At 50.6% G+C, this 23,022-nt stretch overlaps 1 protein-coding gene and 1 long non-coding RNA gene across 2 annotated transcripts in view; both read left to right on the top strand.

The window, feature by feature from the left end:
• Window positions 1–3,849, top strand: part of TG (thyroglobulin) — a 243,372-nt gene extending 239,523 nt beyond the window's left edge. Inside the window, exons 45-47 of the mRNA XM_070632069.1 lie at window positions 108–242; window positions 1,771–1,961; window positions 3,618–3,849. Of these exons, the coding sequence (XP_070488170.1) occupies window positions 108–242; window positions 1,771–1,961; window positions 3,618–3,736 (445 nt within the window). The 3' untranslated portion in view covers window positions 3,737–3,849. The remainder of the gene's footprint in view (window positions 1–107; window positions 243–1,770; window positions 1,962–3,617) is intronic.
• A 16,691-nt stretch (window positions 3,850–20,540) lies between these two features.
• LOC139085159 (uncharacterized) lies at window positions 20,541–22,497 on the top strand. The gene is made up of 2 exons (XR_011543235.1): window positions 20,541–20,942; window positions 21,285–22,497. It is a non-coding gene; the product is annotated as an uncharacterized lncRNA (long non-coding RNA).
• The last annotated feature ends 525 nt before the right edge of the window (window positions 22,498–23,022 follow it).

The following is a 23,022-nucleotide window of genomic DNA, read 5'->3' on the forward strand; positions in this document are numbered from 1 at the left end:
AAAGTCTTCGTTTGGGGAGGGATATTGGTTTGGGGCCTGTTTGGTTTCTCCAGCAGTTTATTATTTCTTTAACTCTTGCTCCTTCTGCTTTCCGTGTGTTTTCTCAGCCTGGACTTGCTGGCAGATGTTCAGTACGCCTTTGGGCTTCCCTTCCACCCTGCCTACGAGGGCCAGTTTACCCTGGAAGAGAAAAGCTTGTCCCTGAAGATCATGCAGTACTTTTCCAACTTCGTCCGGTCTGGGTGAGTGGACCACATGGGACTGAGGGCTGTCGCTGTGCTGCCCCTCCCCTCAGTCTGAACGCAAAGGCCACGTTGGCATCGATGGACTCACACTTTCCTCTTTAGATGTTGCAGTCCCCGGCCACTGGTCTCACTGTCTCAGTGTCCCCCTTCTAGCCAAAACTACATTTGCATAGATTAATCTTGATGAAGAAGAGTTTCAACCATCCCCCTTCTTGTTCAACCACATTTGGTGCTCTGCACCCGATTTCTCAGCCTCGGCACCGTTGACACTGGGGCTGGATGAGCCCTCGTGGTGGGAGCTGTCCTGGGCACTGTAGGGTGTTTAGCAGCAAGTCCGGCCTCTACACACTAGATGCTGGTAGCACCCCACCCCCGTCCCAGTCATGAGGACTGAAAATATCCCAGACATTGCCAAATGTCCCCTGGAAGGCAAGATCACCCCAAGTTGAGAACCACTGTCTTAGATTATCGGATTAAATGAAAAAGCTCAAACTCTTCATTCTCTGCCTCTAGTCTCCCCTTCTACCTCTCTTCCAACCAAATTAGCATACGCACTGTTCCCGTTTCAAAAATCGGTTCCTGCTCTTCCTTCCACCCTGTAGTTTACCTGTCTCCCTTTACCTCTTTGCCAGACATGCGTCGGTCACCTCCCTGGAAAGGTAAAAGGTAAAAAGGTCTTGGGTCACCTCTAAGCTACCAACAGTCTGGAATAGAAAACCCAACCATAATTAAAAGCAGGACAAAATAGAACTTTACATAGTTTGTTGTGGGAGGTGAGCAGAAAGACACTTCTTTTAATTTGGGATTTATAAAGTGTCTCACTGAGGAAGTGACACTGAAACTGGGCCTTGAAGCAGGAATGGGATGTTCAGGTTGGCCAAGCAGGAGAGGATGCTCTGGGAGAGGTGCTTGTGAGCAGAGGCGGGAGGATGAGAAGCTCACCTTGTTGAGTGACTGTCCAGAGGTCAGGTGGGGCTGGAGAGCGGGCTACGTGCTGGGACGTCTGGGAGATGGACCTGGGTGGCCAGTTTGGGAAGGGGCCTGTGTCTGGAGGATGAGATGCCCCCTTCAAAGGGAAGTTGACCTGTAGACGGCAAACAGGTTTACCTAACTCTTGGCCCAGCCTCCTTCCCAGGCCTTGGACAAACAAAGGCCTTCCAGAGACTGGCTGTGGTGTCCAGATGAAAGGACACCAGGGTAGAAAAGGACACAGTGACTCCTGAGATTCAGAAAGACAGGGCAACACTAGGTCTTGAGTAACACTACTGGATCATGACCTCACATCTTTCCTCTTCCAGAAGTGGCCTAAGAGTGGTGAGTCAGGGGCCTTTGCACCTGTAGTGATTTGTTTTGCCATGGTTAAGAGCACAGCCTGGAGTCAGATCAGGCAGTTTCAAACCCTGCTTGACAGCTAAAGATGGGCGATTGAGTCCTCGGAGACCAAGTGCAAGTGGGAAGTGACCCCAAGTGATGAAAGGAAAGAAGAGCTTCTCTCAAGGTTGTTTCTTCCTTGTCGTTTTCCCAGAAATCCCAACTACCCTCATGAGTTCTCCAGGAAAGCACCTGAATTTGCAGCCCCCTGGCCTGACTTTGTCCCCCGTGCCGGCAGAGAGACCTACAAGGAGTTCAGTGCCCTGCTCCCCAACCAACAGGGCCTCAAAAAGGCTGACTGTTCCTTCTGGTCCAAGTACATTCAGTCTCTGAAGGCACTGGCAGGTAGGACAGCCTGGAGCAGGCAGGGGCTGGGCGAGGGGCGGGTGGGCTGTTGATCCTCCACATCCACTACACTGGCTGTGTGTGAGGCCTGTGCTGAGCACCCTGCAGCCACTGGGGCCCTAGGATGCCGTCGGCACAGCCCTCTCCTGTGAGGAGCTCACAATTGGGGGTGCCCCTCTTTGCCAAGGTCCTCCTGTTCTCATGAGGGGCAAGACAGAGGAGCAAGAGAGAGAAAGACACAAGCAGGGGACACTGGGTGGACCAGGGGTGTGAAGGGCTGTAGGAGAATTGAGTGAGGAGGCAGCCCGAAATGTTGGTGTGGGGAGAGAAGGTAGGGTCTTGAACCTCATCCTCACAGCCCTTGGAGGGCGGGGTGAGATCTTAGAGAGGGAATTGTGGCCAGGGGAGAAGTGGGCGTTCTACCTCTTGAAGAGAACTTGAAGAGAAGAGAACTTGAAGTTGAAGAGAACTTCCTGTTGAAGAGAACATCGTGTTGAAAAGAACTTCCTGTTGAAGAGAACTACCTGTTGACGAGAACATTGTGTTGAAGAGAGCTTCCTGTTGAAGAGAACATCGTGTTGAAGAGAGCTTCCTGTTGAAGAGAGCTTCCTGTTGAAGAGAATGTCCTGTTGAAGAGACTGTCCTGTTGAAGAGAGCTTCCTGTTGAAGAGAACGTCCCGTTGAAGAGAATGTCCCGTTAAAGAGAATGTCCCATTGAAGAGAACGTCCCGTTGAAGAGAATGTCCTGTTGAAGAGAACTTCCTGTTGAAGAGAATGTCCTGTTGAAGAGAACACCGTGTTGAAGAAAACTTCCTGTTGAAGAGACTGTCCTGTTGAAGAGAGCTTCCTGTTGAAGAGAACGTCCTGTTGAAGAGACTGTCCTGTTGAAGAGAGCTGTCCTGTTGAAGAGAACGTCCCGTTGAAGAGAATGTCCCGTTAAAGAGAATGTCCCATTGAAGAGAACGTCCCGTTGAAGAGAATGTCCTGTTGAAGAGAACGTCCCGTTGAAGAGAATGTCCTGTTGAAGAGAACTTCCTGTTGAAGAGAACTTCTTTGAAGAGAACGTCCTGTTGAGGAAGTGTTAAGGAGAGAAAATGCATCATAATGAGGGCACTGGGAACATAGAGATAAATGCAGTGCCCTTCAGAAGCTTCCAGGGGAGTGGGAGAGTGAGTGACATAACCCAGTGAATGTTCTTCAGCTTTCCTGGTGCCCTTGGAAGTCTGTGCCCAAGCCAGTGGGAGCCCAAAGGAGGAGGGGCTTGCTTGGCCCAGGAGGGTCTGGGAAGGCTTCCCAGGGGAGGTGATGCTGGGGCTGAGGTTTTCAGAATGACAGGAGCTCTTCATGCAGAGAGGGATAGGAGTGGAGCATTTAGCAGGGAAGTGATCTTGTCTAACATATGTTTTAGACTCTCAACTCTGCTTTTAGCTTCCAAGGCCAGGAGGTTCTCTGTTGATGAACCTAAGTCCCATTGAACCCTTAGTATGTCCCTACAGCCAGGTGATGGAGCTGGTCCCAGACCACTGGAAATGCCCCTCTGTAGGGCGTTAGTAGGGAATGCCCACCAGAGGCTGGGCTCTATTAGGGCCAAAGGGAAAGAGATGAGGGAGGAGGAGTCCTGATCTGTTTGGCAGAGCCTTACCCCTCCTGTTTTAGGTGAAGCCAAGGACGAGCTGTCAGCAGGGAGTGAAGAGGAGGACCAACCGGCTGGCTCTGGGCTGAGAGAAGACCTCCTGGGTCTCCCGGAGCCAGGTTCCATGAGCTACAGCAAGTGACCAGCTCTGGAGACCCCCATCCGCTCTGCCAACCCCACCCTGGCCTGCCACCCTAGGCAGCTTATTCTCTAAAATAGCCACTAACTTTCAATAAAGTGTCCACATGCAGTGAATCATTGGTGACTCAGATTTATTAACTTACAATAATCCTTGGGAGATGCCACACTGTGTCTTAATGATCTTCCTGAGGTTTGAATCCCGGCCTGCCGTTTCCTTCCAACAACTGTTTATGGAGCATCCTTTGTACAGCAGACCCTGTGCTGGGTGCTGGGGAGTCAAGGACCCTCCCCTCTAGAAGGAGAAAAGGGCAGATAGACAGACATTTACAGTGACGCAAGGAATGGGGATCCACGGAGGGCAGGCCACAGAGTGACACAGTCCCACCTGCGTGTTAGAAAGGATTCTCCTGTGAAGGTTCCAGAATGGAGGTAGGAGGCCAACTTGGCTGGGGCAATATTCTAAGCAGGAGACAGTGAGGTCTGAATCAAGACAGTGAGGGTAGAGAGAGAGGAAGGCACAGATCCGAGAGCCCTTTGGGAAGTAGAATTGACAGGACTCGTTTGAATGCCGGGGGGCAGGTGTGAGGAGATAGAATTATTACCCCAGCTTCTGGGTGATTTGGGTTCCCAGATAAGCGACCAATTTTATCATTTACCCTCCTGAGAGACACACTTATGAAGTCAAATCTTGTGTTTAAAACTCACTTTCTCTCTCAATTATGTAAGTGCGTGGTTAACAGTCTGTCATTTACATGGGATGTTGTAAGGTGTGTTTACACGCATCGTCTCATTTCAGCATAGACCAAGCTCAGTGATGTTTCCTGTGTTGGGACTATCACCCCATTTGGCAGACGTGGAAGGTGAGGCTCAGAAAGGCCTACAATGTGCCTAAATCCACACAGGGAGGAGGTGGAGGGTCAGAGTTCAACTCAGGTCTTCTGATTTCTCTGTTTCCCTGCACTTCTTACACTTCGAATAGGTCTACAGACACATTGTGTGTCCCGCAAAACCTTCTTCTGGCCCTAAAAACCCCAGGTAGCCTCTAACCTGCATCGCAGGCTCTATTAGCCAGGATGGTTTCAGTGTAAGTAGCAGATGCCTAATTAAAGTGCCTTAACTGAAGGATACTGCCAGAGGTGGGTGGTCCTAGGGCTGATCAAATGCTCAGTGACGTCATCAAGGGCCCAGACTCTTTCCAGCCCTCCTCTTTGCTATCTTCAGCACATGGACGATGTCTCACTTCACTGACACAGTATATCTGCCACAGCTCCAGACATCACATCCTGTCCTGACAGCATCCTGTGCCGGAAGCAAGCAGGGAATGGTACAAACAGCCTTGCCTTCAAATGCCACTGTCTTTTCTTGGAGGAAAATCTTTCCCAGAAATTCCCAGCAGAATTCCCTTTACATCTCATTGGCCAGAATAGAGTTGTTTCCCCACTTTAGATCAATTACTGACAACAGGGAATGGGCTCACCATGGTGCGATTGGACCACCATGCCTTGTTCCCTGAAATAGGAGGTATTGCTGTCCAGAGGAAAGCTGGGGTGCAGTTGGCAGAGATGAACAGGGCGACAGTTATTGGGTGGATAACTGTTGCCTCTGCCACATAATTAATCTTTGTTCCCAAGACAGTGAGACTTGGTCCCACCCACTCACCCTTGGGGCCGTCCTTGCCGGGCCCGGAGTTCGAGTTGGCCTGAAGGACCTCTTTGCTCCTGTAGTGCAGAGTGGGCTGTACAGTCATGTGCTGTGTTTGGAGGTGATCACAACCGTGCCCCGTGTCGAAGGTCATGGGCCTGGTGCTCCCTGGACCCTTCATCCAGGCTCAGGCTCCTGGGCCTGGGGCTCAGGCAGGGGGGAGCGGGCATGGCACCGGGAGGCGTACTGTCCCTTCCCAGCCCTGTTGGGCTCTCTTGGGGTATCCAGAGGTGGGGTGGATGGGACCTCTACCAATGTCCTGTGGCTGCCATAACAAATTACTGCAAAGTGGGGAGCTTAAAGCAACAGTCATAGATTCTCTCATGGTTCTGGAGGCCAGAAGCCCAAAATGAAGGCGTTGGCAGAGCCACTCTCCCTGGAAGGCTCTGAGGGGGAGTCCGTTCCACCCTCTCCCCGAGCTTCTGGTTCCTGCTGGGGACCCGGGGTGTTCCTTGGCTTATGGCTGCCTCCGATCTCCGCCTCTGTCTTCACATGCCTTCTTCTCTGTGTCCAATCTCCTCCTCCTTTTAGAAGGCCGCTAGTCCTTGGATTTAGGCTCACCCTAAATCCAAATGATCTTATCTTGAGATCCTAAACTTAATTACATCTGCAAAGACCATAATTTCAAATAAGTCACAGCCACGGGCACTGGGGTTAGGATTTGGACATGGCCTTTTGGGTGACACAATTCAGCCCACTGCGGGATCCCAAACCTAGGAGCCCGACACAGCATCGGGGAAGGGTGGGAGCAGGGCTGGCGCAGGGCCAGCCCACCCAGGACCGCTCTGGGAGGGCCTTGAGCTCAGACTCCCCCAGGGGAGGGAGAAGGAGGGGCCACCGTGGGCTTTGGGATGAGGCTCCAGGTGTCCTGGAGGCCCTGCTGGCATAGCTCCCCCAGCGGCCTGACCCTAACCATACTACTAACAGCACCGCCATTTATCGGGGCCTCACAGGTTCTGTCTGACCAGCACTGTCTCATTTTTCTCCCCCAAGTGAAATTCTGTTCCTTTGTTGCCATCAGGAAATGGGCACTTGACATTCCACCCCTGAAGCTTCCTTCCCTTGGTCTTAACCACAGTCTGGCTCCAGTTAAAGTGCAAATATTGCTCTGGAGGAAGCGGAGAAGTTTTCTCCTCCTCCAACACCTGAGTGGGGGCTTTGACCTAAGATAGGCCCACGTGCAGGGCCGTGTTCTGCCAGGTGCTCACAGAAGCAGAGCGACTGGAGGATTCCTTCAGCCCAGTGGTTCCCAGCCTTGGCTGTGGATTAGAATCATCTGAGTGCCTTTATACACAATCCCAATGTCCGGGCCACACCCCAGACCACTTAGATCAGAATTCCAGAGCGGGTGGGAGGACCAGGCGTCGGGGAATTCCAAGGCAGAGTCAAGAATGGACCCCACTCCTAACTGCTGTGATCTTTCGTTTCCTTGACTGTAGGATGGATTCAGTTAAGTTTACCAGGTGAGCAACACTTAGCAAGGTGAAGCTGGGAGCACTTGTGTTTCTTCCTACCTGTCCCCATATGTGGTAGGCAGAGTAATGGGCCCCCAAAGAGATATACGTCATAATTCCCAGAACCTGTGAATAATTGAAGATACATGGCCACAATAGCCAAGACTTGGAAGTAACCTAGGTGCCCATCAAGGGACGAATGGATAAAGAAGATGTGGTGTATATACACAATGAAATACTACTCAGCCATAAGAAACTATGAAATCCCACCACTTGTGACAACATGGATGGTCCTTGAGGGTATTATGCTGAGTGAAATAAGTCAGAGGGAGAAAGTCAAATACTGTATGATCTCACTTATAAGTAGAAGATAAAAACAACAACAAACAGGCACACAGCAACGGAGATTGGATTGGTGGTTACTATAGGGGAAGGGGGAAGCAGGGAGGGCAAAGGGGTGACAGGGCACACATGTGTGGTGATGGATGGTAATTACTCCTTGGGTGGTGACCATGATGTAATCTACATAGAATTCGAAATATTTTACGATGCACACTTGAAAAAAAAAATGGATACATGGCAAGGGGGCCTTAAGGTCGAAGATTGGGTTATACCTGCTCAGAGGTAGATTTTCTTCTGCCCTTGAACCAAACCTCGGCACAGCTCCTTGTTTCCCTGATAATAAAAAGTCCACTCCAGTCCCATGTCAAAACCCCAAATCCACCACCCTTTAAGCCCTGAAAATGGGTTGTTCACCTTCTTTAACTGGTTGGGGTGGGGGATGGACTGATGCTGGTGGAACCAGTTCGGGCCACCCCCTTTCGAAGCCGTGTCTGTACGACCTGGCGCCGGATGCCACCTGCTATTTGTTCTCAGCCTTTGAAAACTGAGATAGAAAACATCCCATTTTGACATCCTGTTATAATAGTAATGCCTACTTTGCAGATTCCCCTGCAGATTGAGGGTGCTAAGGTATGCGAACCAAACAATGAAGTGCCGTTCACAAAGTACTCACAGTTCACAGCTGGTTTGGGGCACCTACACGATGGCCCAGTCCGTGGGGATGGGAAATCAGAGAGAGCAAAAGGCCAGGCCTTCGATGTCTTTCAGTACAGCGTCGTATAGTTTTCAGTGTATAGGTCTTTCACTCGGGTGTGGAAGGTCAGCAAACACATGGATAAAGAGAACAGATTGGTGGTTACAGGAGGGGAAGGGGGCACTGGTGTGGGCGAAAGGGGTAAAGGGGCACTTATGTATGGTGATGGATAAAAATTAGATTATTGGTGATGAGCACGATGCAGTCTATACAGAAACTGATCAATAATAGGGTACACCTGAAATTACACAATGTAGTAAACCATTGTGCGCTCGATAAAATAATTTTTTTAAAAAAGGCCAGGTCTTCCTGGCGCCCTGTCTTGGAACAGCTCTCAGAAAAGGGTGGCCAGGGAGACAACATACATAGTTGGACTGTTTGAGCTTGGAGGAACGTGAGGCCATATCAGGACGAAGAAGCTGAGAGCCAGCGGGGAGACGTGCACGCCCAGGGTCCCACGGGCAGCCCCCTCTCAGGGCTGGTTTCAGGGCTGTGGGCTCTGGCTCCCCACCAGGCCTCCTCTCCTGCATCTCAGAGGTCCCCTTAAGTCCTCATCCATCTCCAGATGGGATGGGCTGACCTGATGGACATCCGGGCAGCCACGAAGACATCGTGAACTCTTCTCCCCACCGCGAAGGGCAGGAAGACCGCAGGACACTCAGCATCGAGGCTGGGGTCACCGAAAAGTCAGGAGGTGAAAGGGACAGCACGTTACGCTGTGGACCAGAGCGACCTTCCGGGTCAGTGAGGCAGGGATCAGGAAAGGAAGTGAAGACGTTCTGTGCCAGCCCACTCATTAGTCTGAGTCAGCCGCCTCCGGAGCTGGAAGCAACCGGGAAGGACAGCACGATGAGGAAGTGACTTTCTCAGGGGGAAGTTGTCACACAAGCCCAAGGCCCACCTTCTCCCAAGGGCCTGCAAAGAGGCAGCAAGTGTCAGCGGCTCAGGGGCTCCGGGACCCAATAGGAGCAGGGAAAGCAAGGACGGCTCCTCCCAAGGCCATCAGACAACGATTCCAAGACAAGTGTGAGTTCTTGAACATCACAGAAGCTGTGAAAAACAGGGATTCCTGTTCCAAACTTCTGAGAATAAATAGGTCTAAGGTGGGGCCCATCAATCTATATTTTCAAACCACCAACACCTGTGCTTAAGGAGTTCCCTCCTGCGGTCCCACAGCTGCCAGAATCCCATTCTGCTGAAGCAACTTCTTTTCCCACTTTGCATCTTAGCTTGGTCACCCCCATGACTGGTTGGCGTCAGTCTGCCACGAACTGTGGTTTATCCACTCTCACTAGGTCTATTGGTTTCCTGCCGAGAAAGATGAGGCTTGAGCCCACTTAACCCCACCCAGCCTCTCCTCGCATACTGCCCAAAACTGGCTAACAGTGCAATTCTTGTTTCTTCTTTTGGTTACATTTGTAATGATAAAGAATTCATTTTTCTCACTCCATCACTTTTCCAACAACTTCCTACCTTGCTGCTTAAATGAGGAGAGTGTTTGCATCCTTCTAACACCTCTTCTTTTTCAGTGTCCATGCTCCTAGATTTGCTTCGTCCTGCAACCTCATGTGAGCCTCCCATGCTTCATCCCACAGGGTAATTCCAACAATCGAAAGCCAGGTCACTTCATTCACCACGTCAAGACTTTGTACATATTGTTCACAGGCCGTGCAGAGCACTAGAATTACACTTCCTGCTCTCCTGGGCCGTGGTAAACACCTGGGCATTTAAAAAGGAATCTTTCTAGCCTCAAGATCAAATAGCTCCTCTTTTATTATACTCTATCAGTTACTTAAAGTCGTGCTACATTTTACAGCAATTTCTGTTTAGACCGTAATCTTATGGTAGAGCTTCTTGTTTTCTAATTGTTTTCTCTCTCTCTGTTTCTCTCTCTCTCTCTTTCTTTTCTATCCCTCCTTCTCCCTTGAACTTTATGCTTTGATCAGATCTTCAAGGAATGTGTGTTTTTACATCACCCTCGGTGATTCTGAGCCAGGTTTGGGGATCGCAGCCATAAGGCTTTTGACATGGAGGCAAGTATGTGGTTTTTGCAGTCAGACAGGAGTTTGGGTTCTGACTCAGCAGCTTACCAACTGAATGACCCAGAACAAATGAATCAGGGTATTAGCTTCAGCTGGGAGATGTGGACAACGCCTCACCCTGCCAGCACTGCCGTGAGGTTCCTATAAGGCAAGAGAAACGACTGTCCTGCAGCATTAGAAATCAACGCACAGTAACTAGAAGATGTTTCGTTACCAACATGTGTTTCTGTCCAGCTCCCTCTGGGCCAGGCCCTTTGCTCCGTGCTAAAGACACGAGATGAACAATCCTGACCTTGAGGGATTTCAAGCTTAAAGGGAGCCTCAGGCAAGTTAGCAACTGTCACGGTTCAGTGGAGTAAGTGCAATGCAAGGGGTAACATAGATAGAGGTCTCAGGAGCCAGAAGAGGGCACCCAAGTCAGAGTGGAGAATGTTCTCCAGAAGGGTGACCCCGGGCTGAGTGCAAAGGACCAATAAAATTAAGCGTGGCATGGACCGCTTGGGGGTGAGGATGGTGTTCTGGGCCCCCATCCCATGAGCAGAGGCACACCTTGTTCCCAGCCAGCGTGCAGGAGCCTTGGGACTGACGACGTCTGGGCTGCTGACCTTCCAAGTATTCAGGGGCTGCTCGACCCCGCCCGCGCCTCCCCCACTTGCTGGGGGAGGCCCAGCTCCCTTCTGAAGCCCTTGCCCATCAGCTCCCCATCTTCCCAGGGCCCTGCCCATCCTCCTCTCTCCAATGGTCCTGCCTCCACACAACCAGGGGCCTGGGTTCCGCCCCCAGAGCAGATGGCAGTGGTTCAAGCACTGCCCCGACACGACACCTCCCACCTCCGGCTCATTGTGGCCTTTCCGAGCTCGGAAAGTGAGTGAGAGTCACAATGGGGAAACAGACAAGTGAAGGACCTAACCAAGCAACATGGGGGCGGTGACCAACGTCTGGGTTCCAACCGCGTGCTGCCTGGCCTGGGGCGTGGTCTGCCTTCAAAGGGGAAATGGGGCCCAATGTCTGTCCAAGGCCTTTGCTGTCCTTTCCTAAGAAAACCCTGGGGTCTTCTCATCCTCTTTGTTTCTTTATATTTAAACTGGAGATCATGAGGTTTCCCCTCCCTCTAAAAGAAACTTACCACTTTCCTCCCTGGCCCTGGGCCAGCTGTCCCCAACATCCTTGAGCCCAGCTGTGTGCCAGGCTGGAGTGGGGGTGATCAAAGAGAAGGGATGCTCTGAACCCCCTCATGAGGAATGACATTCGTATGTGTCTGACTGGTAAGCTGGAGCCAGACGTGGAAGATCTGGGAGAAGGGTGTTCTGGCTCGGAAAAATAGCAAACAGGGACATAAGGAGAAGTCACCCCAGCATACACGCCTCACTCCTTTCCCCCGTACGTAGGTAGAGAGAAGACCTAGGAGTTCCAGACTATTCCATCCGATGGAAAGTCAGTGTGCCCTCAGACACCAGTCTAGGAGTCTGGACCAATGTGGTCCTGGAGGAGGACAACACAGCCTGGAAATGCCAAAGCTTGGCCTCAGTTTCTGAAGCCACCATCCCTTCCTCCTTCCAGTGCCCCTCCTAACCGGGGCCTTGGCCAGGTCCTCTGGCCATTCTGAAGCTTGGTTTATTTTACAGTAAAATAGGGGAAGACAATGACCAACTGCAGGGCGTCATTGTGAGATTGCAATAATATCATGGCCTCCAAGACATTGCTGGTCTCTGCGTGGCCTGGTGGGGGGCTCTTGGCTAATGAGTTGGCAGAGGTCACACCTGCCTTTGAACCCAGACTCTGGACCTTGCCAGCTCTGTGTCCTAGAGCAAGTTATTTACGTCTCTGAGCACCTCCTGCGGTAGTGATGAAATGTCTATAGCTACACCTCTCGGGACATTGTGAGGAGTAAATAAATTAACATACATCAATGGCATATAAAAGCACCTGGAACACTGTAACTACTCGGGAGGTGATAGTCGTAATTAAGAACAATGTTAGTAACTGGAGGTGAATTTCTCCTATGATGCAGTGCTTTTTATTTTTTTATTTTTTGCAGGGGAAGACGTGCCCTGCACTAACTTCTGATGCCAATCTTCCTCCTTTTTCTTCCTCCCTCCCCCAACCCAAAGCTGCAGTACATAGTTGTCTATAGTTGTAAGTTCTTCTGGTTCTTCTAAGTGAGCCGCCACCACGACATGGATACTGACCGACGAGTGGTATGGTTTGGCTCCTGGGAAGTGAACTGGGCCACAGAAGCGGAGCGGGCTGAACTTTAACGGCTAGGCCATCAGGGCTGGCTCTGCTGCTTTTTATTTAGATTCTTCTGGCTTTTTGCTATGACCTCTTCCCAGTTTGTTCCACAGCATGTATTAAGTGCCTAATTTGTTCCTGATTCTCTACAAAGCCTGTAGTTTGAAGACTGAAGCCCACAGCTCATTACCCTTTGAAGGACGAGCTGTGAACACACCAGGTTGTCAAAAAGAGGAAGGAGTGCACCTGGACAGCCAAGAACACATAAATTCGGCCAGAGGAGGCTGCAGGGCCCAGAGCCCACGCCATCCCCACAGTCTCCCCCTGGCTTCTACAAAAGAACCCTGGGCATCCAGGTCAGGGACCACAGGTCTGCCAGCTTTCTCCTCCAGCTGCCTCTGGAAACCCCCCTGGGGTCCCTCCAGAAGGTCACAAATGCAGACAGCCTCATCCTCTGGGGGAAGAAGGAAGTGACCCCTGGTAGGCAGGGTCCAGGGCCTGGTCCCAGAAGGTGTGGTGTTTCCCTCTGTAGACTGGAGGTGTTCTGAGTGACTCAAATCTGGAGAGTCAGAGAGGAAAGAGGGGACGAGTTTTGACTGTGCCATCTATAGACTGGCTGACTGTGGGCAAGTTGTTAAATCCCAGAACCCCAGTTCTCTCATTTGTACCACAGGATGCCCTTGAACATTAGACAGAATGCACGACGTGCACCTGACACACAGTAGATGTTCAAGAGAAGCCAGTTTCTCTTTCTCCTCTTCCTCTTTCCTCTTAGTAGTATAATCATTTCTATTTTATATCCCAAGCACTTGTGAGTTCTCAGCACACAGTGAGCGCTTGATGAATGCTTTTCGAAAGAACGGAGGAGAGCTCAGATTTCCCAGCTCAGAGTCTCCCAGAGACAGACTTCTCATAGTGGGACAGAATTCACCGTGGTAGACTGAATAATGGCCCTGCAAAGACCTCCGTGTCTTGTTACCTGGAACCTGCGAATAGGTCATCACATGACAAAAGGGACTTTGCAGACATGATTAAGGCTAGAGACCTTAATATAGGAAGATTTCCGGATTATCTAGTTGGGGCCCAATCTAATCACATGATCTCTTAAAAGCAGAGAACGTTCTTTGACCAGAGAAAGGGAGATTCCAAGTGAGAAGGATTTGACATGCTGTTGCTGGCTTTAAGATGTGGGGCCTACAGACAAGGAGCAGACAGAGGCCTCCAGGAGCTAAGGGTGGTCCCCAGCTGGCAGCCAGCAAGGAAATGGGGACCTCAGTCCTGCAACCACAAGGAACTAGATTCTGCCAACAACATGAAGGAGCTTAAAAGTGAATTCTTCCCCAGAGCCTCCAGGAAGGAATGCAGCCCTGATGACACATTGATTTTAGCCTCATGTGACCCGTGTTGGACTTCCAATCTACAGAAAATACGAAAGAGTAAATTTCATTGTTGTTGGCCAATTTGCTATGCCAGCAATAGAAAACCAAGCCACAGAGGCTCCAGATTATGAGGAAGTCAGAACCACCCAGCTCTTTGGCTAATATTCACATTTACCAAGCCTATCAGAGGTGCAACCATCACCGCCATTTGTGGGTGTCTACTGAGAGCCAGGTACCATGCTAGTGGCTCCCACCCACTTCTCTTCCTTAAATGTCAATCCGCCCTTCAAGGTTGCCTACGCCCATGGCCCATTAGGCCTTGGGCTCTAGGGTGCCAGGCAAGTTAAATTAAGACCAAGACCTTTTAGCTGGGAGAATTTTGGAGGAGTTTTACTGCAACTAAACATATCCCGTGCAATGGGAGTCCAGTAATGTTCCAAACAAAGTCAAGATTTTTCCCCAGAATTCTATAAGCCCCTTGTTGCACTAATGTCCTAAATTCCTTCCCACTGATGTCATCCCCTCAGGATTGTGTAATGCCTCACATCCGCTTGATAGGTCCTGGGGGCGGGGGCGGGGGCGGGGGCATAGGGAGCAGGTAGAGGAAACTTTACTGGGAAGAGAGCTTGTTGCTCCTTCTACCTTGAACTTTGACACCCCGAGTAGGTCATGCCCAAACACTGTGGGTGAAAATGTTCAGTTGTGGTTTCACATGCCATGACGACAATAAGAGCCACGATTCTTCTCCTTTCTCACTTCTTTTCTTGCTCCCAGGGGCTGAAACTGGGTCAAAGCTTTGGGCGCGTGATGGTTTAGACAGAGACGTGGTAAACTCAATCAGCTGGGCCAGAAAGAACCAAAAAATTGCCTAGTTTTCAATGACGTCCTCTTTAAACACCTCCGTGGTTCCTGGGAGAGAAGAGAGACGAGCTAAACGTCTCTCAGGACAGAGATCTGTCCTGATTGAATAATTACTTCCATCCCCCTTTTACTGATGAGAAAACAAAGGTGGGAAAATTTGTGTAGGTTGCCAAAGTGTCCAGAAGGAGAAGCTGCTGGGGGACACAAAGGAGGGGAGGACATTCGTCATGCACAGTGGTGAAGGATAACCCTATAGGCCAAACCACATCAGGTATTATCCTGTGCACTGCAACATAAAATTCCTCATTCCATTCTCACATGAGGTAAGGGCTGAAAAGTCCATTTCACCCAAACCCAGAGGAGTGAGAAATCCTGCCCACGGCCGCACCCTGTAAAAGGCATTTGGACCTAGGCAGTCTGACACGAGGGCTGGAGGCGTGAGTGTCTGTGCCAGGCTGCCTCTGTGCGGTCGGAGGAGGAGGGGACTTTCCAGCTGGCTCTCTGAAGGATGGGTTGACATCAACCTTGCAGGGGTGGCGGGGGCTGCGTCAGGCAGAGGGCCCATCACGAGGCAAAGTCAGGGGTCAGCATGCCAGGAGTCCTGGAGAATACGCAAAACTGACCTTGAAAATCTCCTGCAAAGTCAGTAGATACGGGTGTGAAGTGGGCACTGACTCACAGTGGTGGAGTGGCAGGAGGTAGGCTGGCTGGGCAGGACCAGGGAGGCCTGGGCATTCCAGCCCCCCGGAAGGGAGTGGTCCTGAGGCCAAAAGCATGGCACCATGGCTCCAGGCCTGGCCGGCTGCTCCTTTGGCAGCCCTCAAGCCTCCTGGGCTATCTTGGTACCTGGAGTCCAGGGGAGACGGCTGCCTGTGCAGGGTACACGGGGGCCTCCAGGGGGGACTCTCCCTCCCCAGTGACTTCACTGGCCACAGAGCCGCACAGCCAGACGGCAGATGACATCATAACCACAGTCATGGGCCGGCCCGCCAGGTGACATCACAGGCCCCAAATAGCTCCGACATCTGTTAGCTGTTCAGACAGCGACCGTGCGCCGCCACTGCCGGCCGCTGCTGAGCCTCAGCAAGCCCTCGGGGCCTCTTTCCTGGTTGCCTCTTAGATCGATTGGTGACTTAGAACTTTGATTACACAGGCACAGAAATCACTGTAAAAGCGCACCCGCAAAAAGGAGAGAAAGGAAATCAGGCGAAACCTCAGCACTCAGAGAGAGGTGCTCGCAACCTTTGGAGTGTATCCTTCCACTTTGTGGATTTAGAAACATACTCCGATCTCATGTAATTATTCACACATTTACATTAAAGAGGCTCATATGCTACACACTATTTTGTAGCTTTTTAAAAAAACTTTTTAATCCAGTGTGGACACTTCCTGTGTCATTAACTATTCTTCTAAGAAATTTTTAATCACGGTGTGTTATACCAGTACGGAATCTGGTACCAGTACTAGCATTACTCTAATACTGAATCTGGTACCAGCACCAGTTGTTACTCTGGTACTAAACCTGGTACCAGCACCAGTTGTTACTCTAGTACTGAATCTGGTACCAGCACCAGTTGTTACTCTAGTACTGAATCTGGTACCAGTACTAGTATTGCTCTAACACTGAATCTGGTACCAGTACTAGTATTGCTCTGGTACTGAATCTGGGACCAGCACTAGTTATTACTCTAATACTGAATCTGGTACCAGTACTAGTATTGCTCTGGCACTGAATAGGGTACCAGCACCAGTTGTTACTCTAGTACTGAATCTGGTACCCGCACCAGTTGTTACTCTAGTGCTGAATCTGGTACCAGCACTAGTTTTTACTCTGATACTGAATCTGGTGCCAGCACTAGTATTGCTGTAGTACTGAATCTGGTACCAGCAGTAGTATTGCTCTGGTACTGAATAGGGTACCAGCACCAGTTGTTACTCTAGTACTGAATCTGGTACCAGCACTAGTATTGCTCTGGTACTGAATAGGGTACCAGCACTAGTTGTTACTCTAGTACTGAATCTGGTACCTGCACTAGTTATTACTCTAATACTGAATCTGGTACCAACACTAGTTATTACTCTAATACTGAATCTGGTACCAGTACTAGTATTACTCTGGTACTGAATCTGGTACCAGCACTAGTTATTACTCTAATACTGAATCTGGTACCAGCACTAGTATTGCTCTGGTACTGAATAGGGTGCCAGCACCAGTTGTTACTCTAGTACTGAATCTGGTACCAGCACTAGTTATTACTCTAGTACTGAATCTGGCGTTGTTGGAGAGAGGTCAGACTCTGACATCTTGAGTAAAAGTCACATACAGTGAGAACTAACCTTGAAAATCTCCTAGGATGTCCCATAGGTACAGTTGTGGTATAGAGTGAGTCCTTTTAAGTCTAATAGTCAGTTTTTCTCTGATGTTGGAGCAGATGCCAGTTTCTTTGGTTGGTCACAAATGCATTTATAGACATTTGATTTGAAAATTTTCTATATTTTCACCATACCATTATTATTACTATTTGAGTAGTGCATAGAGTTAAATATTCATAAATTAAATGCAGAGAGGATGCAATTCCACCATATGCTACTTTGCTGGACATTCCTCAGCCCCAATTTGACCTCCTTTGTGAGGACCAAGAGATGCTCTGAGGGTCCCAAACAATCCTACCATAGAGACAGAATTGTCTAGAACGGTAGTCCTGTGGAATGTCAGAGCTGGAAGGGACATATGGGATCATCTTGTCCCCCTCTGCCATTTCCTAGGTAGAAACTGAGGCTTGGAGAGAGGAAGGGACCCCAACAAGTCAACAGTGGCTGGACCACATGCGTCAGGGCCTCCTGGCAGGGCTGGTGTGCATCCTCGGGATGATGCAACAGGCCCCACCAAGCAGCTTGACACACGGTCCGTCCGTCTGTGGCCAAGTGGAGTCACCAGACTTCCACTCCTGGACTCTGTTATAGAAATATTACTGTCTCACAGTTTTCACAGGCTGTGGGTGTTTATAACTCGTCTGATCTTCACAACAACTCTGGTGAGCAGGCCTGAGTACGGATTATCATCGGCATTTTACAGATGGGAAAACTCAGGCTCAGAAAGGGTGAGCGACTTGCCCACCATCACAAAGCTTGTCCCTGGGGTCTCCTGGGTGTTGCTCATCTGACACCAACGCCAGGTATCTTTTCATCACAATGCGCTTCCTCTCACTCATTGTGCTGTGTTGTGTTTCATAAGACGGTGGAGAAATAGAGCTGCTCCAGCCAGGCTGGGATTAGAAGTCAGGACGCTTGACTCCAGCCCGGGTCCTCGGGACCTTTGCTGGTCCATACAGAGCAGTTATGTTACTCAGGAAAATGTGCCGCCCCCTTGGGTTCACGGCTTGGTGACAGACAAGAGGACTTCAGCTACTACACAGTGCCTGATGGGGAATAAGCCGAAGATACTGTGCAGGACTTGACTTCCTCTGCCAGACCCAGCAGGCTGGCCAGTACTTGCTCAGCCGAGCTCTCTTCTGACGGCTGCACATCGCTGTTGCCCTGCTGGACACATATTTGTGGTGGTCGTATTTTTCCTCCTTAATTTATAGTCCAAGTTTTGAAGATGAAGAATGTCTTCCAGCCTCTGCACCCCCTCCTCATCCATGCTGGGAAAATGGGAGAAGACAGTGGGTACGTCCGAAGCCAGCGCTTGTCGGCTGGGAACCCAGGGCTTCCTGTTGTTCCTTTGTCACTGAGCTGGGGGAGGTCGATAAGAACAGTGTTGCAGAACGACTTCTGGCTGAGGTCGGCCCCAGCCCCAGGGTCAGGTCGCAGCTCCCAGCCCTTTGCTCACACTCTGTGCTCTGCATGGAGCACTCTCCTCTCTTCCCCATGGAGCTCCTTCCATCTCCCTTCTTCCTTCTTCCTGTCTCCCTTCCTCTAAACCCCCCTTGGCCCCTCTAGGCAGTTAGGAAGTCTCTTCTCTCCTCTCCCACAGAATGTTGCTTGCTGACCTTTTGCCATCTAGAATGCTGACTTGCAATCAGTTGCTTGCCTGTCTCCTTCTCTGGATGGTGAACTTTGGGGAGAGCAATGAGATGAATGAAAGTGGCCTAGGCAACTGCCCCTGGCTGCCTGGACAGGGGAGCTTCTCCAGCACCGGGAGCCCTCTCCTGGCTAAGGTGCTGCATCCGACCTGAGCCTCCTGCTAGACTGGGTCTTCCGGCCATGGCAGCAGGGACTGGCGCTTCCCATGGTCCTCGAGGTCTCTGAGCCCTGGGCAGCTGGTTTCCCAGACAACAGCTGTAAACAGCTGGCACTCAAATGCAGACCTCCTGGCCCAGAGCAGCCTGTGCGACCCCCCACTGACAAGGCTGCTTTCGCCCCCGGAGAGCCAGTGGCGCTCCCTGGGAGGCAGACCCATGCTGCCCTTGCCCCATGCGTTTCTGCGGGTGACGGGAAGATGGGGTTCCCGCACCTTCTCTTCTTGCCAACCCAGCCTTGGAGGTTTCCCTTTAGCAAGAAAACCAATTCTATGCCTGTGGCCTGTGGCATTCATCCCCCGCCCTGATGTCTGGCCACCGGTGACGCCCCAGCAATGGCCCAACATGTGCAATATAAGACTCCCTCATGTGCATGTGTTCGTGCTGTCTCTCCCTCCAGCGTGTGACCCTCTGAATCCAGTCCTTCTCTTCTCAGCCTCTGCCCCCTCACCGAACGCCTTCTTCCCGACATGCCTCGCCTGTCTTTGGCATCTTCCCTCCCTCTTCATTTCCCAAACCCTACTGCTTATGCAGCAGACGTGCTCAAAGTTGGGGTAATGAAAACAGCCCACAAAAGATGAGGAACCACCTCGATACGTGACACTAAACGTTCTGATTTCCTGGCCATCGTTCCACTGGACAACCATCTTTTTCCGTCCTCCCCACGCCCAGGCTTCTGCTTGCTCAAGGGGTTTTTCTAGCGAGCACTCTTCCTGTATTCTCCTCTCTCTTTCCAGACTCTGGACTCTCTCCCTGCCCCTCAGAAAAAATCTGACATTCCTCTCACATTATTGGGTAAGTTGTTATCTACAGCCAGTCCGTGTTCACGTCCTAAGTAGGGTGGAGGGGAGAAGATTGCTTTCTTTAATCCAAAAGGCCCACGATGGCATTTTTCTCACCCAAAGAGCTGCCCACCGTCTTGGCTATGCTGTCCTTTCCATCTGTTCTCTCTTTAGCTACATCAAGAAATTTCAGAGGCTTTGCAGTGAGGGGAGTCCCTTAGCACTGCAGCAGGCTCACATGGTGCCCTCCCCAACAGTCCCGATGGTGCAAGGCCCACAGCCAGTGGCATCCCCGTTGGTCATGGGTCTGTGGCTTCTTCTTTCTATACCAGCACAATGTGAACGAGTGAGCAAACACTCGATTTCTCTGTGTGTGCAGGGGAAAGTGTATAAATACATTGGGGTTGGAGGTTATGTGAGTGTGTGCATGTGCGTGCAGATTGCGTGTGTGCATGTGTGTGTGCATGCACTCCCTTAGGCTGGGACTGGAGGTGGTGGGGGGTGCTTGCATATGCTAGGGCTGGAGGTCGGGTGGGGTGTGGGACAGGGAGAAGAAATTTGTATATGATTTGAGATTTCTCAGGCTGCCTCTTGCCAAGTGGTTTCCTCTGAAGCTCAGAATCAGCCCATATGGCCTGGGGGTGGAAAATCTCACTATCAGCAGCCAGTCTCTGACTCATTCTGAAAGCCTGCGGGCCTGCCGCTGACTGCCATGGGCTCCATGCTCCGACTGGCTCATCCCTGCCTTCAGGTTGTGCCTCTGAGGACCCATGCCCCTTCCCAACAGCTCGGAGGGGTCACGGAGACCCTTTGTCACATCCATCCCCCTGACTCCTCCCTCCTGCTGGTCCTCTTCCCCACATCGCAACTCCCTCCGCCATTCCCGCACTCTGTGTTCAAAGATCTCCCAGCAAACGTGTCCTCTACCCACCCCAGGAGGTCCTGGAGTGTCTTCAAATTCCCACAGCTCCTAGCGGCCGTATCTGCTCTGCCATCCCTTCCTTTATCTCTTACTAGCACTCCCTGCTGGGACCTGTCATCCCAGAGCCATGGACACATGATCAACATCACCTCTGCTGGGACAGGAGCCACTGAGACTGTGCCCAACAGAGAAGCTGTTAAAACATGCAGTTCTTCTGTCACAGAATGTGCGCCCCAGGCACCTCATGCCATCCGAGACCCTCCCCTTGCTCCTGATCCCTTCCCTACCTGTGGGGAGAGTCCGGGTGGGTGGGGCATGGGGTAAGACGAGGTGTGTTTGTTGGGAGCATTAGCCAGCAGGATAGCAGCTGTGCTAGATTCAGATCCAGCCATCCTGATGCATCACAAAGGGGCTTCAAAAGGACCACATCAAAAGGCCAAGCATCTCTCCCAGGATTGTGCCACCTACTGTGCTGGGAGCTGGATCCTCCATGCAAGGTATCACCCTGAGCTAATACCCCCTCAGTTCCACAGGGTGTACCTGCTGCTGCTGACAGAGTCAGGGCTGGAATTCGGCTGGCATACGTCGGAACCACCGTGCTGGTTCTTTATAGGCGGTGAGCGAGCCAGGTAGCTGCATCTGCTGCCTGGTCGATGCCCTTGCCTGGCCCTTGTTAAATATTCTCCCCTGGGGTCAATCCCTCCCCCTCACCACCCACCCACACTCCCTACAGTCAATCATGCATTGGGACCTCGCTGCCATCAAGACACCCAAAGAGGTACCCATCTCAGGCTGGCGATTTCTTCCGGGTGAACTACATTATCTGTTTCTACCTACAGCCGCCTCTTCCTAGGAATCCGTAGACCATGATCAGAGCCACAGGGAGACTTCACACAGCCTGCTAGCTTCCTAAATCCACTCTCCCAGCTCCTCTGTTCTTCCACTACTTAATCCCTCCTTCCCATGTCTGTCCTTGATCTTGGCATGAAGCCCCCAGCTGCCAGGTTCCCGGGATGCCCTATGGAACAACCAGAGCAGTCCAGCATGGACCCCTGCACAGCCCAGGGGGGGCACCACCTCATGGGAGCCAAGCTGGGCCCAGGGAGACGAGACTTCTTGCTCTTCCTCGAGATGCCCTCAGACAAGAAACTCACTACCACCCAAGGCCCCTTCTGATCATTAATGCAGTGGATTATGAATTACAGTGTCACCAAAAGAGATGAACAAAAATTCAACTTAAAGTTGATTTTGAGCTGCTATTCTTGCCAGGTAATAGAAAATACAGTTAGTCATTTCCGGACAAGCTGAGTCCCTGTAGGATATGTGCCATCTCTCTGGGGTGAACAGTCAGAAGAGGACCCTGCCTGCCTCCTCTCTCACCAGGCGACGTCTGAGTTCCGGGGTCTCAGGGCGTTGATGGGCAGGAGACGTCTGCTTCCTGTCCCCATCGGTCCTCTGATGACACACCCTGGATGTAAGGTTCTCCTCCAGGATTTGGTCTTTGCATGTTGGGGTCTCAAGGAAACAGCGGCCGTGCAGGCCTCTCCAAGGTGTGAGAGGCTACCCCCCAGCTCCCCGGCGCCACCTGCCATTCTTTTGGCTGTTACAAGAAAAGGAATAAGGGATGGATGGTTTGACTTGCAGCACATGCTGCCTATTATTTTTGGTTGTTCTACATTTTAACCCCGATGGTATTCCAGGCAACTGAAAGGAAGTTGCTGGAGAAGACTTTACCTCAATATATAGAAGCTGCCCTTGACATGTTGCAGGAATATGGGTTTTGGAGAAGACAGACGTGGGTTCGTAATTAAGAGTGTGAACTTCCTGACACACAGGAATTAAAACGTGATCAGAAAACATTCATCACTAGGATGAGGAATTGAGAAGTCAGGGAGGAGAGCTACATTTCATTGAGGGCCCCTATTTTTCTCTTTAGAAATGTTCATTGCTTTTTTAATTGTGAAAGTCACACAAATTCGTTATGGGAAATTTTTGAAATGTAAAAATGGTGTAAACAAAAACATTAAAAGTCACCCATAATCTCACCAGAAACGACCGTTGTAAATATTTTGACATATTTTCTTCTGGCCTTTTGTCTCTGTGTGTGGGTGTGTGTAGATTTACATAATTCTGCTAATTCTTTTACACACACTTTGCATCCTCTTTTTGTTGTGTTTTTTTTGTTTGTTTTCTTACATCTACTGTTATACCATGAGTTTTTTCAATTTTCCCCTAAAATATCTGTGAAGCCACCAAAAAACAAGATGAAAGAGAAACTGAAAAATAAACGTATCTTTTCTTGAGGGCATGTTATGTGCCGGGCACCATTGGAGGGCTTAATGTGTCTTTTCTCCCCCCACAACAGCTGTGGGGAGGGACAATTTTTCCCCCATTTTACAGATCAGGAAACTAAGCTTTGGGTGGATAAAGTAATATGCATGAGGGTACAGAGAGTAAGTTGTGGAAATAGGAATTGAATTGATGCATATGATTCCTAAAGTCAGGCTCTTAACCAGCAGGCCATGCCATTCATTCATTCATTCATTCCACAAATGATCGAGCATTTGCCATGGCCAG

Source organism: Equus przewalskii, chromosome 8 (assembly GCF_037783145.1).
Source record: "Equus przewalskii isolate Varuska chromosome 8, EquPr2, whole genome shotgun sequence".
In the NCBI taxonomy this organism is placed as follows: domain Eukaryota; kingdom Metazoa; phylum Chordata; class Mammalia; order Perissodactyla; family Equidae; genus Equus; species Equus przewalskii.